Source organism: Aotus nancymaae, unplaced genomic scaffold, assembly GCF_030222135.1.
Source record: "Aotus nancymaae isolate 86718 unplaced genomic scaffold, 86718_ANA_hifiasm-v0.15.2.pri h1tg000057l, whole genome shotgun sequence".
NCBI lineage: Eukaryota > Metazoa > Chordata > Mammalia > Primates > Aotidae > Aotus > Aotus nancymaae.
In genome coordinates this window covers 24,142,198-24,160,955 of record NW_026988471.1, presented here as the reverse complement: position 1 = coordinate 24,160,955, position 18,758 = coordinate 24,142,198, and the positions used below count along the sequence as shown (strand labels likewise).

Sequence of the window (18,758 nt, the reverse complement as noted above, 5' to 3'; positions counted from 1 at the left end):
ACAGTGCTGTTGGATTTGGTTCACTAGTATTTTGTTGAGGATTTTTCCATCTGGGATATTGGTCTGTAGCTTTCATTTTGTTTTGTCCTTCCCTGGTTTTGGCATTAGGATGATACTGGCTTCATAGAATGATTTATGCAGGATTCCCTCTTTTTCCATCTTTTGGAATAGTATCAGCAGGATTGGTACCAATTCTTCTTTGAATGTCTGATAGAGTTCAGCTGTGAATCCATCTGGTCCTGGACTTTTTTTTTTGGCAATTTTTTTGGTTACCATTTCAATCACGCTGCTTATTATTGGTCTGTTAAGAGATTCTATATCTTCCTGGTTTAATCTAGGAGGGTTGTATATTTCCAGGAATTTATCCATCTCCTCTAGATTTTTTATTTTTTTTTTTAATGAAATGGAGTCTTGCTCTGTCACCCAGGCTGGAGGGCAGTGGCTCGATTTTGGCTTACTGCAACCTCCGCCTCCCAGGTTCAAGCAATTCTGCCTCAGCCTCCTGAGTAGCTGGGATTACAGGCATCCACCACCACACCCAGCTAATTTTCGTATTTTTAGTAGAGACAGAGTTTCACCATGTTGGCCAGGCTGGTCTCAAACTCCTGACCTCATGATCTGCCCACCTCGGCTTCCCAAAGCACTAGGATTACAGGCGTGCATCACTATGCTCAGTCTAGGTTTTCTAGTTTATGTATGTAAAGATGTTGATAGTGGCTTTAAATAATCTTTTGTACTTCTGTGGTATCGGTAGTAATGTCTCCCGTTTCATTTCTAATTGAGCTTATTTGGATGTTCTCTCTTCATTTAGTCTTGCTAGTGGTCTATCAATTTTATCTTTTCAAAGAACCAGCTTTGGGGTTCATTTATTTATTTATTTATTTTAGAGACAGAGTCTCCCTCTGTCGCCCAGGCTGGAGTGCATTGGTGCAATCTCAGCTCACTACAACCTTCACCTCCCAGGTTAAAGAGATTCTCCTGCCTCAGCCTCCCAAGTAGCTGGGATTATAGGCAACCACCACCACACCGTGATAATTTTTGTATTTTCAGTAAAGACAGGTTTCACCTTGTTTGCCAGGCTGGTCTCGAACTCCTGATCTCAAGTGAGCGACCCCTCAGCCTCCCAAAGTGCTGGGATTACAGGCGTGAGCCACTGCACCCAGCCTGTTTCATTTATCTTTTGTATTTTTACTGTGTGTGTTTCAATTTCATTTAGTTCTGCTCTGATCTTCGTTATTTCTCTTCTGCTGGGTTTGGGTTTAAATTGTCCTTGTTTCTCCAGTTCTGTGAGGTGTGACCTTAGATTGTCTATTTGTGCTCTTTCAGACTTTTTGATGTAGGTATTTAATGCTGTGAACTTTACTCTTAGCACCACTTTTTCCATATCCCAGGGGTTTTGATAGGTTTTGTCACTATTATTCAGTTCAAAGAATTTTTAAATTTCCATCTTGATTTCATTGTTGACCTAACAATCATTCAGGAGCCGATTATCTAATTTCCATGTATTTACCTGGTTTTGAGGGTTCCTTTTGGAGTTGATTTCCCATTTTATTCTAGTGTGCTTTGATAGAGTACTTGATATAACTTTGGTTTTCTTAAATTTACTTAGACTTGTTTGATGGCCATTTTACATTTCTGTCAGCAGTATATTAGGATTCTAATTTCTCCACATTCGTGCCCCACTTGTCTTTTTTATTATAGCCATCCTTGTGGGTGTGCAGTGGTGTCTCATTGTAGTTTTGATTTGCATTTCCCTAATGCCTAATAATATTAAGCATCTTTCCATGTATTATTGGACATTTATATGTCTTTGGAGGAATGTCTATTCAGATCCTTTGCCCATTTAAAAATATTATTTGTCCTTTTATTATTGAGTTGTAAGAGTTCTTTATATATTTTAGATATAGATCATGTATCATATATAATTTACAAACATTTTCTCCCATTTTGGGGGTTGACTTTCACTTTCTTCATGGTATTCTTCAAAGCACAAAAGTTTTACTTTTGATAATGTTCACTGTGTCGAGTTTTTCTTTCATAGCTTGGGCTTTTGATGTCATATCTAAAAAGTTATTGCCTAATCCAAGATTATAAAGCCTTCCCCTATGTTTTCTTCTAAGAATGTTATAGTTTCAGCTCTTACGTTTAGGTTATTGATTCATTCTGAATTGATTTGTCCATACATTGTTTAATGGTACCTTTTGAAAAGCAGAAGTTTGGCTGGGCTCAGTGGCTCACACCTTTAATCCTAGCACTTTGGGAGGGTGAGGCAGGTGGATCACCTGAAGTCAGGAGTTTGAGACCAGCCTGGCCAACATGGTGAAACCCTGTCTCTACTAAAAACACAAGAGTAGCTGGGCGTGGTAGCACGCAACTGTAATCCCAGCTACTCGGGAGGCTGAAGCAGGAGAATCAGTTGCACCTGGGGGATGGAGGTTGCAGTGAGCCGAGATCACACCACTTCTTAAAATTTCAATGAAAGCCAGTTTATCTGTTTTGTTTTTACATATCATGGTTTGGGTGTGATATCTAAGAAATCTTTGCCTAATCCGAGGTCACAGAATTTTCTGGTGTTTTCTTTGAGGTGTTTTATAGTTTTAGCTCTTATAGTTACTATGATCTATTTTCGTTTTAGCTCTTGTAGTTACTATGATCCATTTTGATTTAGTTCATATTTATTTGTATCACGGAAAGATCTCAGAAAGCATGCTAAGTGACCAAAGCAAACTGCAAACTGATATGAGCAGTACAGTATCATTCATGCAAAATAAAAGCATGAAATATCATTTATTATTCATAGTTATATATGCACATATAGGTTAAAAGTTTCACACCAAAATCTTTGATAATGGTTGCCTCTGAAGGGATGAGAGGAAAGAACCGGTGGTCAAAGCGGTCCTCAGATTTCTCTGCAATCTTTTTAGGTTGAAATACATTTGACAATATGAACAGTTACCAATTTGGAGTAGATGGTTTATTATGTTGTACTTTTTAGTATTCTGTATTTTTTTTAACTTCTCAAAATACACACGCATACACACACACACACACACACACACACACACACACACTCGATTCAAAGTGAGAACCACAGAGAACAATCCATTCTGTTGCGTTCGGTGGCCACACGGTTGAAGCACTGCATTGGGATGTCGTGCATCCAGCCTGTCCACCTGTTCAGGGCCACTTGTTTGTATGTGGGGTTTCTGAGCTGGATCCCCAGAAGGATAACTGTCTTCATTTGAACTCACTCTCACACTTTGGCTTATATTTTTTCCAGTTTTGCTTCCACAGAAAACCCTAGTCTACCTGCCACACACTGTTCCTATCGCTCTGAAGAGCTGCGGAGCCCACATCTCATTCAGCAGCCCTTGATCACTTTTCTCTTTATTTATTTTATCCCATTGCTCCAAACTTTCTCCACAACTCTACCAGGGCCTCCCAAGAAAAGCTTGGTGTCTGCTTACCACGTGACCTTTCTCACCTCGTCTCCACGGGGTGGGGCCCCGGACAGCTTTGCTGTGCATGTGGCAGGACGGGCCTGACGGCCCCGCTTGCAGCCTGTAGCTGAGCTCCCCACGTGCTCAGAGCATGCCCTGGGGAAGTGGGGGCGCAGCCTGCAGAGTGTGCACTGCCACCCCTGGAGTCAAGGGCTTCTTCCCATGCCTCCCACTGGCGAACTGTGTGGCTGATACAACACTCTTACTCTTTCCATTCTTCTTCTCCTTCTATAAAATGGATATAAAAATATATGCCCTGGCCTGGTGTGGTGGCTCACGCCTGTAATTCTAGCACTTTGGGAGCCCAAGGCAGGCAGACTGCCTGAGCTCAGGAGGTCAAGACCAGCCTGGGCAACATGGTGAAACCTCGTCTCTACTAAAAATACAACAAAATTAGCACACTGTGGTGATGCACACCTGTAGTCCCAGCTACTCAGGAGGTTGAAGCAGGAGAATCTCTTGAACCCAGCAGGTGGAGGTTACAGTGAGCTGAGATCGCACCACTGCACTCCACCTGGGCAACAAAGCAAGACTCTGTCTCCAAAAAAGATATATATACACATATAAATACGTACACACACACACCACACACGCACACGCCCTTTCCACTCACAGGTTGCTGGGGCTGTCAAATGAGAATGTGTACTTAAATGTGTTTGCAAATAAAATGAAAGTCATTTGTGTATTACTTCCCACTCTGGAAGCCAGGCCCTTCTAGAGCCCTGGCCCAACTACGCAGCTCACTGTGTCTTCCTGAGAGCCCTCCGCCCCTCTGTGCCAGCCTCTTCTTTCCCTGCCATTCTTGGTCTGTTCTTATGATGTTCTCCCACCACCTGCCCTTCACGCCCCCTTCCTTTTTTTCTTTTCTTCTTCTCTGCAGTCTTGGAGGCAGCCTGACTCCTTCCTTTCAAATATGATCTTGTACCACTGAACTCTGAGGCCCGTTGGCTGGTTCCAGTTGATGGAGAAAAAGGACTTTCTTCCTTCCTCAAAGAGGTCAGGTACTTGCGATAACGTATTTTCTCTTTGAATCTCCAGGCTCAGGCCACAGGGTCACCACATACATCGCCCACCCATGGAGGCAGCCGCCCAATGCCCATGCCCGTCCGCTCCACGTCTGCTGGCTCCACCCCCACCCACTGTCCACAGGACTCGCTGAGCGGAGTCGGGGGAGACGTGCAGGAGGCCTTCGCACAAGGTGAGTTTCTGGAGCAGTTTGCCGGGAATGAAGGGGTTTGGAAACATGGATGAGATTCCTGCTGAGGTTTTTTCCATTTATTTTTTGTGCTCTTAGCTTTGAGTGATCAGATTTTCACCAACAGTGTAAATAAGTCAGGTGCTGGCCCCCTCTTATGAGATGGGCTGGTCTCCAGTGGGAGGGCTGCAGGCTTCTGATGTGTGCCAAGAACAGGCCTCCTGGGGTTCTCTGCCCTTTTTTCTGGATTATGGGAAGTGCTTTGTCCTTCTTTGGGCTTTGTCTCCTCCACAGGAATTGGGTGGAATAATTTGCTGGTGTAGAAGAGACTGTAACAGGCACTGTACCTGGGACCATGCTAAAAGCACAGTGCGCATGGCATTGCCGGGGTCATCAGAGGAGCTGGTGGCCAGCAGTATTAAGTAGTTGGGTAGGGGTTCAGAGGGAAGTCCTGCAGGGGCTGGGGATGAGAAGGGGAGGTGGTGGTGGTGGAGAGTAGAGTCCCTCGCCCCCCAGGGCTGAGGAAGACCTTGGTGGATTGCTTATTCTGGAGCCCAGCTCTTGATTGTGTGGTGACTCCGAAGCGTGGAACTGACAGGATGCTGCTGCCCAGGTGGAGAGGGCAGAGGGATAGGGACCAGTGGATCAGTGCCTCCTGTCCCTGATGTGCCTGGGAGCGGGTAAAGCTGCTGCGGCCCCGTCTCCCCTTAGGTATTCCACACCTGTGTCCTCGGGCCTGGCAGAACTGAGGCGTTTGCCCGACCATCTCTTCTCCATGCCCACCCACACTGCATCCCCATCTGCTCTGCCTCCTCAGGTACGAGGAGAAACCTCCGCAATGACCTGCTGGTGGCAGCTGACTCCATCACCAACACCATGTCATCCCTGGTGAAGGAGCTCCATTCAGGTGAAACCCAGAGCTCCCACCCAGCTTCCCGGCCTCCCCTTCCTTGCCCATGCCCTTCTCACTTCCTCGCCGCCAGCGCTGGCAGAACCTCACCACCCAGCTCGCACCACCCCATCTCACCACCCGACTTTGCCTTCTAGGAACACACTGGATGTCTCCACCCAGAGAGCCTCTCACACAGGATTGCATAGGGGCGATTGCACATTCAGGCTTATCTTAGGAGTCATCTTGTGGAGCAAGCTGAATTTAGAGAAATCCAGACCTTTAGGTGCAGTCAGGCTCCTTCCTTACTTAACTCGTCTTCCGTCTGTGCTTCATCCACAGCCGCTCTCTCCCTAGGCCTGACCGACCGTCTCATTCTGAAGCTTCCCTGAAGGTCTGGAGCCGAATCAGCCAGGAAAGCTCTGGACCTTCCCCTGCTGCCTTTCTGCTCTCTCCTGTTTCATTTGGTTTTGAAACCTTATTCCCTCCTTTTGTCCATGACCAGGCTCTGATTTCACCTGAAGTTCATGACCTGAGTCTGTCGCCTCTTCTGCACCTCGTGTTCCGCTCATCTGTGACTTCTTTCTCAGTCTCTCCATCACTTCGCCACTTCAGTGACTTCCCAAAGACCTTTACCTCGGGGCATTTCACCTTACGTAAAAACCAGGAAAGAGAGAGAAAGTAAAAGGCCATTAACGTATCATCCTGTCTCCAGGAATCACTAATGATTCCACAGCGGCAGGGTTTCCGCACTTTGTGTCAAACTAGCGGTTTCCCTTCCTAAGCGCTGTAGGTAACAGGCTGATGGCTCTCTTTTGTTTCTTTCCACCTAATGTAGTGCTTTTAAATACCTTGAATTAGCTTAACAGGGTTCTTAAATAAAAATGGAAAGCAGATTTTCCATGGACCATTCAAACACATACACTTATTCAAACACTCTCAGGGAAGGCAAGCCGTGGGCATTTTCCAGCCCTTCGTAGGAGAAGGCACACACGGTTAGGGTTGTCATGGGACCGGCCAGGGCCCCCAGCTCTGCTCTCAAGTTGGCCTCTTTTCATACAGACAAAAATGAGTGCGTGGCCCACGCTGGTCTTCCCAGTCAAGGTCAGATGCTGCTTCTCCTGTTTGATGGTGCCACCCTCTCCGTTCTAACACTGTTTCTCAGCCCCTATCAGAAGTACAGCCCCCTCCACACACATAAACACAAGAGGTGACAGCCTTCGGGATAAGCTCACAGGTGACTGGAAGGCACTTTCCCTAATAGAGCTCCAACAGATGCCAGAAATCCCACTTTTAGAGGAAATTTCTTAGGGAATTTTGGGCCATGGAAATTAACCACACTTGTACCTCATGGCCACTTATTAGAGTTTATGCAAAATAAGTGGTGTCTGCGCTCATCGTGCTAGGGTGAGAGGTCATCAAATACCATAAGGTATATAGAGACCAAATAGCTTCACAAAAATTAAAAGTTGAAAGGAATACTCAGCAGTCTCTCATTGTAGGAGAGGATGGTTTCAACAAAATGATGTAGTGTAATTTGGAAGGTACCTTCGAGAGCACATCGTCCGGTCCCTTACTGTAGAAATGTAGTGTGTGCTTCTCAGGAAAGTGGTCTGCCTGAGGTCGTGCAGCTTGAATTGGGAAAACTGGTCCTAGAAGTTGGGTCTTCAGAGCATTAAGCCAGAGATCTTACTCCCCTCCAGGACAAGACGTCAAAGCCAGAGTCCCACGAGGCCCCTTTCCCTGATGCTGTCCTCTCAGTCACTGAAGCCTGTAGGTAGACATGGACCACAGCCACACGTGGCACAGTATCCCTCTAACATGCAGACACAGACGCCCTTTACATGTGAGGGTGCCAGTTTCTCAATGAATGGAACAGCTTCGCCCAACACGAACACGTCTTTACTATCTCCTTGATCGTGACTACAGGTTTTTGTTCCAATGAGAGGACATATTAAAATTATCTTTACATATATTCTATACAGTATATACACAGTATATACATAGCTTGTACTCCTCATATTTATAAAGTTTTTTATAATGGAATAATGGAATCCTAGAATTGGAAAGCGTGGTAGCTCACACCTATAATCCCAGCACTGGGAGGTCAAGGTGGGTGGATCACCTAAGGTCAGGAGTTTGAGACCATCCTGACCAACATGGTGAAACCCCATCTCTACTAAAAATACAAAATTAGCCAGGTGTGGTGGTGGGAGCCTATAATCCCAACTACTCAGGAGGCTGAGACAGGAGAATCACTTGAATTCAGGATGTGGAGGTTCCAATGAGCACTCCAGCCTGGGTGACAAGAGCGAAACTCCATCTCAAAAAAAAAGAAGTGGACAGGATCTTAGAAGTCATTTAATCCAACTTGCCACCCAGTAAAACAGTTCTCTGAGTATTTCCAGCGAGCTCATTCATGACCAACTCTAGTCACTGGAAAGTTCTTTCTTAGTGGGGAGCCAAAATCTGCCTTTCTGTAACTAATTTATCCCTGTCCCCTCCTCTAAAGCTACCCAGGATGAGCCCAGTGCCTCCTCTGCAGGCTCGCCTTTCATGGGTTGGATGGCAGATGACATGACCCTCCCTAGACTTCTCTTTAGACAGCTACACCCAATTCTTCAGCCTTCCCAAACATGACGTGGTTTACTCTTCCCAGCCTGCCTGACCACACCAGGATGTGGCCATTTTCCAAGGCCCCTATTTAAAGTGCACACCCAGGGCTGGGCACCCTGCTGTCCATCACGGGGGCTCCTTTCCCTGCAGACCACAGGGCATCTGTGACACTCTTGAGTGGACGCCTGGAAAAGCACCTTGGACAGCATGAGCATTTCCCACATAGCCACTTTGCACTGTGTGGTCATTGTACGTTTATCATCCACTAAAACATCTGGATTTTTTTTTTTTTTACAGAACCCCATGTTGATCTAGGTATTCCCCCACCATATATTTTATGGTTGCTTTCTTAAACCTGAATACAAGACATTAGACGTCTCCCTGGTTGTCACCACCTGAGGACAGACAGGCATAGAACAGAGGCACACGTCCCCCACCCCCGCCCGGTCAGGAAACTGAGTGATGTGACTGCACTGCTCCCTGTGGGCTCCCTGCTCACCGGCTCCTATTCAGCAGTGCTGGGCGTGGGCCACGCAGGTGCAGACTGCGGAGCTGAAGCGCCCTCGGGGGCCTGCAGCCAGGAGCTTACCTAGGGTTTCCTCCCAAGCCTCGGCAGTTGCTTTGTTCACCCTCCTTCTGTACTTGCACTGTGCTGAAGGGTCACTGGCCTCCTTGGACTTGTTTTCACAGCAGAGGAAGGTGCAGAGGAAGAAGAAGAGAAGATGCAGAATGGGAAAGACAGAGGTAAAGGCAGCTCGACAGGACTCCTAGTTTGAATGGGGAGCCAGAGCCCATGGATGAACTGCCCCCGACTTTGTTTCTGCATTCCTTCCTGCCACCACCTTTCCCAAAGCTTCCAGACCCAAGTTCCCTCTGCCCACTTTCCTCATCTGACAGGTTTCGCCTTCCAGGTGGAAATGTCAGCCCATCAACAAAAGCTTCCTGATTTCCTGATCTTGGGATAGGTTGTTGGGATACAGGAAGTAGATACAAGTAAAACATAAAACATGACCCCCTTGACTGGAGAAGTTTATAATCTAGTTAAGAAAGCAAAACTAAAAATGCAAAATAAATAGGAGATAAAATGAAGTGACAAAAAAAGCTAATCATAAAACTTACATGCTGACATATAAGTATAAAAAGCGTTTCTGAAAAGGAAGAGATTCTTGTGGGCCAGAATAGCCAAATGGCTTTGTGGCTTCAGGGAGGAATAAAAGCAAGAAGGGAAGGTGTCAGCAAAGGACAGTAATGCCTTCCTAGTTTCATTATATATCAAACCTGTTTCATACATGACATCTGGGAAGACGTGCACGGAATGATTTTCACGTGTGATGATATCATCTAATCCTCAACAACACTGTGAGACAGATTCCGGTATCCCCATTTCACCTATGAGGAGACAGGCTCAGAGAGATGCTGCTCATGTTCATGTTAAATGGCAGCAATTAGGCTGGGCACAGTGGCTCACGCCTGTAACCCCAGCACTCTGGGAGGCCGAGGCGGGCAGACCACCTGAGGCCAGGAGTTCGAGACCAGCCTGTCCAACGTGGTGAAACCCTGTCTGTACTAAAAACACAAAAATTACCCAGGTGCGGTGGTGCATGCCTATAACTGCAGCTACTCAGGAGGCTGAGGCAGGAGAATCCCTTGAACCCAGGAAGTGGAGGTTGCAGTGAGCCGAAATTGCACCACTGCACTCCAGCCTGGGCAACAAAGAGAGACTCTGTCTCAAAAAAAGAGGCAGAGATTAGGCTTGAACTGGGTCTTTCTGACTCCAGACTTCATGCTCTTAATCTTCATCCTTCTATGTTATACTGAACAGAAAGCAAGATTCTCTTTGGGCATTTGAGGGTTAGCTGTTCTTTCTGCCATGAGTTAATATGTTGGTTGCTGGATTCCCCCTAAATGCCAGCTCCCCAAGGCAGAGATTTTAGTCTGTTTTGTTCATGTTGTGTTCCCACTGCCTAGAACTGCACCTGGCACTTAGTAGGAGGTCAATTAATGAACAAATCAGAAATAAATGGGGTGATGAGATAGTACCTTATCAAGGGAGAGAAATGGAATGGCTGGTCACCCCAAGGAGGTGAAGGTAGGGAAAGAAGGAAGGATGAGGAGGAGCCAGCCCCAGCCTTTCCATGGAGGAATTCTGAACAAGGCTCAGGGGAGTGAAAGAACCTGCCAGGTGATAATGGCACAGCCTGAGTTTAACTCCAGTGCCCGTGCTTTAGTCTGAGCAGAAGTAGTAGACAAAGCGAAGTGGAGTGGTCTAAGGAAGGGTAGAAGGAAGTCAAGTGGGAGAGGCAGGTAAGGAAGCTGTGACAAGGAAGGGAAACCCCTGGGACAGGGGTCTGGAGCATTGTTGGCCCATTCGGCTGCTGTGGCTAAGAGAGGGAGGTCTTTGGAGTCTCGGGGGCAAGGAATTTGTCAGCAAGGACACTGAAATTGCTGAGGAAGAAACTGGGAGAAGAGGAAGAATATTCTGCAGATTCTGAAATCATCTCGTGAGTCTGAGCTAGGCCTGGGAGGAAGTGGACAACAGCGCCAGTGAATTGATGAGAGTGACATATTTGGCATGGACGCCAAAAGGTCAGACTAGGCTGGGCGTGGTGGCTCACGCCTGTAATCCCAGCACTTTGGGAGGCTGAGGCAGGAAGATCACTTGAGGCCAGGAGTTCCAGACCAGCCTAGGCAACACAGCAAGACCCCATCTCTACAAAACATAGAAGTAATTAGCCGGATGTGGGAGTACACACCTGTAGTCCTGGCTACTTGGCAGGCAGAGGCAGGAGGATTGCTTGAGACCAGGAGTTTAAGGCTGCCGTGAGCCATAATCATGCCACTTCATTTCAGCCTGGGTGACAGAGCAAAGCCCTGTCCCTAAAAATAAATAAATAAAAGATCACACTAGAGAGCAGTAGTGTTTCAGACATCCAGAGATGCTTCATAGAAATATACAAACAACCGACTTCTCCACACAGACAAGAAGGCAGGAGGGCAAGAGGTGAAGAGATACACAGATAAATTTACACTGGTGTAAACACATACTCCAAACACATGCACACACACACACATGCACACACACACACATGCACATGCCACCCAAATCCCAGCATTGGTGTGGAATGTTCCTGGCTGAAGACTTAACAGCTGCATCTCTGGCCTCCCTTCCCCTGCCCCTCCCTTCCCCAGTGGCTTTTTCCCATGGCCTCTCCTCAGTCTCTTTCACTCCCCCAAAGCAAACCTAGGACTCTGCCCCAGCCCCTGAGGCCTGGCCCTGGCCATGAACTCCAGCCCTTATCCTGGTTCCAGTCTGAGTGTGGGCCACGCCTCACATGGGGGTTGGACCACGTTTCCCTTGCCTGGACCCTTCAGGCTCCAGAGCGCTGTCTTTGCACCTGCACTGCCCTGTCCCCATCTTCTCTCTTTCTGTGCCTCTTGCCCTTAGAGCTCCTTGTCTTTCAGTGCATGTACCAGAATGTCTGTATGTCTATGTGAAATCTTTTTGTGGGAATGCCTGAATTTTTATTTCTATGACTTTCTGGTGTCATCCCTAAAGCCAAGAGTGCTGAGTCAGTGGTGAGAGATGGTAGTGTTTTTTACGTTTGGCTCTCCACATTATTTAGGTCCTAGGATATGTCCTTGAAACTATAATGTAGCTCTTACATGGGCATTTTTATAAGACTAAGTGTTTTCATGGGGGACCTTCTGATCCTCTGCCATGAGCTAGGCCTGAAATTTTACATACCTAGAACTGACTGCAGTCACCTGGACACCAGAGATCTGTAACTGTCCACTGTAAAGAGAGAGAGCACATTTGCTTCTCTGGGGTTGAAACCATGCTGACATGATATAAACAGAACTTGGTCGGCACTGTCAGGCAAGCACAGTCTGCTCGATGGGAAAACCGTAAGAGTCAAATGGGACTTTGGAAGAATCTGGACCAAGCTGAACTTCCCCGCCACATTCACCCCTGCCTCACGCCTCTCCCTGTTCACCCCGGCTATCTGGGTGCATCCTGGGGAAATGCTTCTGCTCCATCGGGGTACCCTTCCTCCTTTGCACCTCCTCAGAGGAGTGTAACCAAGACGCACAGAAGCACAGACTAACACAACTTCCCTCATAGTACAACATCTCCACCCCTCCAGAGCCTCATGTTATGCTCCTGTGTCCCTCAGAACCTCCCCTCCCAGACCCTGCCATCCCAGTGTGGGGGCTGTAAATCCGGTTTGCATCCATAAAGAGCCCTGGTGCGAGTCTGGACAGCAGTGGCCTCCAAGAACGGAGCAGGCTCGGGAGGGGCAGGCCGTGCTGGAGCCTTGGTCGGGCAAGCGCACGGCCTTGCGACCATCTGCAGGAGGGGACCGCCCTCACCCACAGCATAGTCATGTTCCCTTGGGGACCTTCCAGAGCTGCGTGGGCTTTGCCCCGCTAATGGAACTGCTCCCTAGATTGAAGGAGCGTTGGTTCCATTTTTTAAATGTTTTCCTTCTCCTGAGAAGCATCTGTCTCCATGGCTACTTCATGTGGGCTACAGCTGTAGAAAGTAGGACTCTATCCTGCTATCATACCTGGGCAGGAAAAGTCAACATGAAGGTAACAGGGGAGAAGCCAGGAAGCCCCCGGGGTGGGTGGGTCAGGGAAGCCCCTAGAGACAGTCTGGGGCATGAGAAGAGCCTGGCCGTGACCTCAGTGTGTTGTTTCTGCCCATGCTGCCGCAGGTTAGCAGAGGAGCCAGACACAGAGGAAGCTCAGGTGAGTACGGAGAGTCCTCTGCCTCCCCACGGCCCCGCCCTCCCTCCTCAGCATCTTCCCTTCCCCTCCCTTTCTGCAGTCACAGCTCCCAAGCCAGGGCAGTTCTAACAGGTGAAGATGCAATTAGAATTTTCTTCAAAGAGCCCAACTGTACCTTCCCTCTGCCCAGCCCAGCCATGTGCCTGCCTTGCCCTATTTCTAGGCTGTGTCCCATCTTGCACAGCACGTCTGCAGGCCTGGTCCTTGGGCATGGGCCTGGTGTCCTCTGTGTTGGGATGGCACTGGCAGACCCAACACCGGCGGCTGAAACAGGGCATGCTGAGCAAGGCCACCGCCCTGGGGAGCACTGCCTCCCATGCGTCTTTCCCACAGCCACTGGCACTTCCTTCCTGGGATCCACACCACAGCCAGCGCGTCCCTGGATTCTGCCGCCCGGCACTGCACCCAGTCACAGCCCCTGAGCCACAGACACTTGATTCATGCATGATCACACTGACTACAAGGCTGACCAAGCCGCTCCCTGCGGTGCCTGCAAGCTGCACCTTCTCACTTCCTGAAGAAGCAATGCAGAAAAGTGCAGGCTGCCCCAGCGGCAGATGCTCACTGCCTTTAGGAATTAGTCATTCCCATTTTCCAGCTCAACACCTTAACTCTTTCTAGTCCCAGGCCAAGATATCGGACTTCTCCATTTGAAAATCTTGTCTTCCCTCCCCTCCCCCACTTCTTATTTTTAAAAATTAGGCATCTTCCTCGGGTGAAAAAGCCAGGCCCCTAGCCCCACAATCCAGAAAAGGAGTTTTTTCAGGCCCTCCCAAGTTGCGTCATCCTGGAATAGCCTCTGGCCCTCTCTCAGCCCTCTCTCCCCATCCGAGCCAGGCCCTTGAAGGGCTCTGCCCGCTCCCTGGGGCCCCTCCAGTCTTTGCCTGTGCTGATTCAGGATTATGCAAGCTGAGAGGTGGGCAGCACCTGGGCCACGCACATTCTCTTGCTGCCCTGGAAATCACAGTGCCCCTGGGCCTTGGAGAGAGGCTTCTCCCTGAACTCACTGTACACATTCAGGCAAGGCCCTCTGCCAAGCAAGCCTAGGCCGTGGCAGCCGAGGAGGGAAATCAGGAACTGACTCGCCCTGCAGGAGCCTGCCAGAGCCCCTCTCTCCCCAGGGCAGAAGGAACTGGGGTGCAAGGGAACGTGGCAGAGCCATGTGCCCCCACCGCCTTATTGCACATGGAGGAAACCAAACCCCCACGCCAGAAGCGGAATTGGAGGCGGGTCTTCTGCCTTCTAATCCTGCCCTCTCTGACCCACATCAGGGGTGATGAGAAACACCAACAGTGGAGAGTCACACTAAAAGCATGAAACTCGGGCGCCATGGTTTCCTGGATGGCCAGGTCTGCGGTGTGCTGGCCTGGAGCTGAGGCTTCCTCCCTTTCCTATCTTACGTTCATCGGCACACCTCAGTCCTCCCTGCCCTTCTCCAGGGCCACAATTCTCCTCAAGAAACCACCCCATTCCAAACCTTGCATTGTGAACTCAGTTCTTCCACGGAAACATCTCCTGGCCCTTCAGAATGATGGCAGGGGACCCTAGGTACCACCCTTCACCCCAGCGCTTGAAAGGTGCGCAGCATCCTAGCAACCCCTCCCCTCATGGCCTCCCATTCACAGCAGACGTTAGCAGCGTTTGCCCCAACCCTGGTAGTGCCGGTGACTAACGGTGAGTGTGTCTTGCGCAGGCACAGAGGACAAGGAGCAAGCTGGCGCCGACATGGCGAAGGCAAGGTCTTCCCCAGAGGCACATTCCTCTCCATCTTTCCACTGCACACCTGGACCAGGCTTTCAGGCTGCCAGACTTCACCCGCCAGGGAGAGGGGAGGCAGAGCCGGTGGGAAGCCGGGAGGGGCTGCGCGGCACAGCTGGTGGGCCTCCCCTGCACAGCCCTGCATGTACTAGCACCTTCATCACTCCCCTCAGGGCATGGGCTCATCTCCGCATCAGGAATTTACCTGGAGGTTGAAAAGAGAAAAGAAAAAGCACCAAGCTCTTGTGTGTGTGTGACCTGATGGAACTCTTTCTGGCGTCTGGCCAGCACGTGGGGTGCTTCCGAACGTGGGGACACAAGTTTCCTTACCTTTGCCCTTTAAAAAACCAACAGGTTTCTTCTATCGTGCAAAGAAAGCGTCAGGCCCTGCTCAGCTCTGTAGACATTCACACCCTGGCCGTGGTGCTAAAAATAGCCTCGCACTGGTTAGGCTTCCGCCGGCCCCAGCGAAGCCGCCGCTCTGCAGCCCGGGAGGGAGGGGCGGAGACCGCGCCGCGCGCTGCAGCCCGGCAGGGCCTCCTCGGAGAGGGCGGGAGGGACTCTGCGCCGCGGACTCCGTGGCCGCCAGGGGGCGCGCCGCCAGGAGCGCTGCTCACAGCCTCTCGCTTTAGGGGTCCATTCGGCTCGGGCACACGTGATCCTCAAGTCCCATTCCCAGTGATTTTCATTTATTTTTTCCTCTTCCCTGGGCTCCAGGATGTTATTTTTAGCAGAAGAACTGCTATAAATATTTATAAAGGGCAGCGACTGTAATGAAGCGTGAATCCCCACAGCTGGCTCCCCAGTGTCCCCCACCCACCTCTGCAGACCCCTGCCCTTGGCTTTGAGGAGGACTGTGCAGAGCCAGTGGGATCAACTCCTGGCCACACACAGATGGAGTCCCAGGGAAGCCTGGCAAGGAGCAGTCAGGATAAAATAAAAGGGGCGGGTGTTCACTCCTTCCATCCTTTCCTCTCCACCTGTCTCTTCTCCACCATAGCTCATCTTCCCACTGGTTGGCACTGTGTACCCCCCAAAACTTCCCATGGGGTTCCACTCTCCCGGGCCCCTCTCCGGCCCTCCAGGCAAGCAGGGATCCCTGTTTCCAAGGGCATGGGATCCTCTTCCCTGCCCAAGCCCTTGCTGACTCTCCGGGTCCTCAGCTCTGGGGCCAGCATTCAGGTACCAGGTGCACTCTGGTGATACCAGTTCCTGCTAAGGTTGATTTCTTGGAGAACTAGAATACCCACCATTACCTAAGCCCTGAGCTCCTTTGTGACTATTGGCATCTGCTTTAGGACCCAGATCCCTATCAGACATTTGGAACTGGGTCCCTTTCCTCAGCCCTGGTGAGGAACACAGGTGGTCATCACAGAAGGAAGATGGGCACTTCCATCTTAATCGCTCTGTGACCACTTAGCCGCCCAATTTAACCAAGGTAGACGGTCTTTTGAGAGACTGCAGCATCACTGACTCCTGGGTAAGCCAGGCTGCTATGCAGCGACAGGCTGGGCTGGCACTGTTTTGCAGTGCCGGAGACCCCTGGAGGAGTACCAAATGCATCGTGGGTCTTGAGGAAGCAACAGCTCCACTGAATTCTTGTCCATAAGTCCTGGCCACCCTGAGCTTCCTCTTCCCTCCACAGCACCTCTCATCTGCTGGTGATACTACATCCACCGGCAGATACTATGCGCTGCTTACTCTGCTTCTGCAGCCCATGAGAGCTTCGGAGGGGTACAGTTGCTATGGCAATGCCTACAGCCATCTGATTCCTGCTACACCTTCTGGAAGGAAAGAGCTAGTGAGGCATTCATTGGATTCCCAGTCTGGCCTCAGCACTGTCAGGGGTCAGCTGATGGGTTACACACTGGACGAGTGGGAGGTAGGCAGCCTGCCTGCCTTGGGAAGACACTCTGTAGCCACAAGCCTAGTGCACCTGGACAGGTTCTCCTTGTGTGGATCAGAAAACTAAATGAGGTGTCCTACTCAGGGCTCCTGGGTAGTATACCACACCAGCAGTTCTGACATAAGGATGCACGTGAATCCCCCAGAGGACTTGTTAAAATGTGGATAGCACAGCCATACCTCCAAAGTCTCTGATTCAGCAGGTCTTGGGTAGAGCCAGAGAATCTGCAGTTCTAACAAGCTCACAGGTGATGGTGGTGCCATTGGTCCAAAGACCACACTGTGAGATCCACCGGTCGACACTTTCATGAAGAAGAAAGCAAAGCAGTGCAGGAAGCCCTTGCCCATCAGTGAAGAAAGGCCAGAGTCAGCCGTCTATTTCAAAGGAAGAAAAAGAGCCCTGGGGATGTGTGCTGGAATTCGGATCTCAGCCTAACTTAGTGTTGGTCCCCAGCAATCAATAAAGACTCTCCAACATGAAGGTGGGGCAGCATTGAGGCCAGGCCTGTAAGTTACAGAAGACCAACATCGTGGAGGCCCAGTAGCTGAGGGGGTCTCTTCTCAGTAGAGACTCTCAGTGTAGGGGGTGCTGCAGTCCTGCCTGGCTCGGGAGGGACAACAGAGGAGAGGGAGTGTTACAGGCACCTAACCCCCCGCAGCCAGAGCCTCCACACCAAGATGCTTTCCCCAGGATGCAAATACCATCTTCCACACGAAACAACATTCAGGCCCAGATGGGCTGCTTCAGCCTACCAGAAGCTCCATCTCCCGTGGATGTTATTTTAACAGGGGAAATGATTACTAGAGAACCTAGTAATTCGATGTTACAGGCCTCCCCAGCTAAAGTAGCAGATCACAGGGACTCTGATGCCTTCTCTGCACCTAATCTCACTTGGGAAACCAGGGCTCTGTAGGTAGCAGATTTGGAATCTCTCCTGCCTCCTCTATGGGTACACCTGCAAACAGGTGGAAGACACTGGCTCCCTCTACCCTCTGCCTCCTACCTCCAAGGGGGGACAGCTGGGGTAGGACTATGACATAAAAGAAATGGATGTCAAATCATTTCACCAATTCCAAAAGCAGTAGGAGTCTACCAGTTCTGTGACAGTTTGAATGGATTGTGCTTTCATGTTGAAAATTGAAAATCTCTAAGGAGGGTCCTGAGAACTAGAACTTGCTGGGGAGGGAGGGAGGGGCAGGTGTTGAGACAAACACCAGGCAGCCATCCTTGCACTTCTGAAGTAAATGGAGCCTATCTTGCTAAAGGCGGAGATTCAGAAGGGACTCGCAGGCTAGAGGTGGAACTGTTGTTTATTCAAGAAGATGCTTCACGAGCACCAGTTGTGTGCTGGGCATGAAGCCCCTTCTTCAGGCCTTCAGGCCTCACTGGCTCCAGGGTCTTAGCGCTTAAGGCTGGAATCTGGTCTGGAATCATAACTATAGTGAGGGGTGGGAATGGAGGAACGGGGCTTCCCTACGCTCACACCAGACCAGGACAGTGGGAGCAAAGGGAGACACCCAGGGGAGGAAAGGCTGTGCTTCCTACTCAGTCTGTTCTAGGGGCTTAGAAGGAGGGGTCCTCAGGCTCATGGGTGGGAGGGGAGACTGGGAAGTGGGACCCGAGGAACCCAGGGGTGTGCCCTGTGAGTTCAAGAGTCACGACGAACAACATACAGAGGTTTTGCAGCCCCCTGGGACTCAGCTCACTGCTGGCTGAGAAGGAGTTGGTTACCACGAAGTCAGCGATGGCCTCGGCCAGCCCCAGCAAGTCCTCAGCCAGGTAGCAGAAACACCTGTCCAAAGCTTGGCCCACAGCCATGGCCACACCCCCAGGTGGAGTTCATAGGCCTGAAGCTTGGGGTAGCGTAGCGGCACAGGCAGATAAGCGCACCCCGTTTTGGGGAGGGGCAGAGAGTCCTCAGGGCATGGCATGGCGTGGGCACACCCTGGCCAGGCCCCTCGCTGGGGCGGTGTAGGCTACAGTCTCTCCAGAGCCCTTGAGAGCAAGGCCTCAGGCTCAGCGCCCAACTCAGGACAGGGCAGCTGTCCGCCCCGCCACTGCCTTCCAGCCTGAAGGGCACCTGTACCCATCAGGCTTTCTGTT

General features: G+C 50.2%; 1 protein-coding gene and 1 long non-coding RNA gene across 43 annotated transcripts in view; one reads left to right on the top strand and one right to left on the bottom strand.

Moving 5' to 3' along the window:
• Positions 1-14,988, top strand: part of DTNB (dystrobrevin beta) — a 310,093-nt gene extending 295,105 nt beyond the window's left edge. For 12 of the 42 annotated variants that reach the window (XM_064363911.1, XM_021677079.2, XM_021677071.2 and 9 more), the window contains 2 exons: positions 4,539-4,698; positions 5,513-8,882. In XM_064363911.1, the coding sequence (XP_064219981.1) occupies positions 4,539-4,698; positions 5,513-5,742 (390 nt within the window). In that variant the 3' untranslated portion in view covers positions 5,743-8,882. The other 30 variants (XM_021677095.2, XM_064363917.1, XM_021677097.2 and 27 more) reach the window with 8 other exon arrangements.
• On the bottom strand, positions 4,651-14,965 carry LOC135269659 (uncharacterized). The gene is made up of 5 exons (XR_010337895.1): positions 14,665-14,965; positions 10,954-11,077; positions 8,790-8,877; positions 7,133-7,355; positions 4,651-6,235 (listed from the first exon to the last, which is right to left on the bottom strand). It is a non-coding gene; the product is annotated as an uncharacterized LOC135269659 (long non-coding RNA).
• Positions 14,989-18,758: the final 3,770 nt, after the last annotated feature.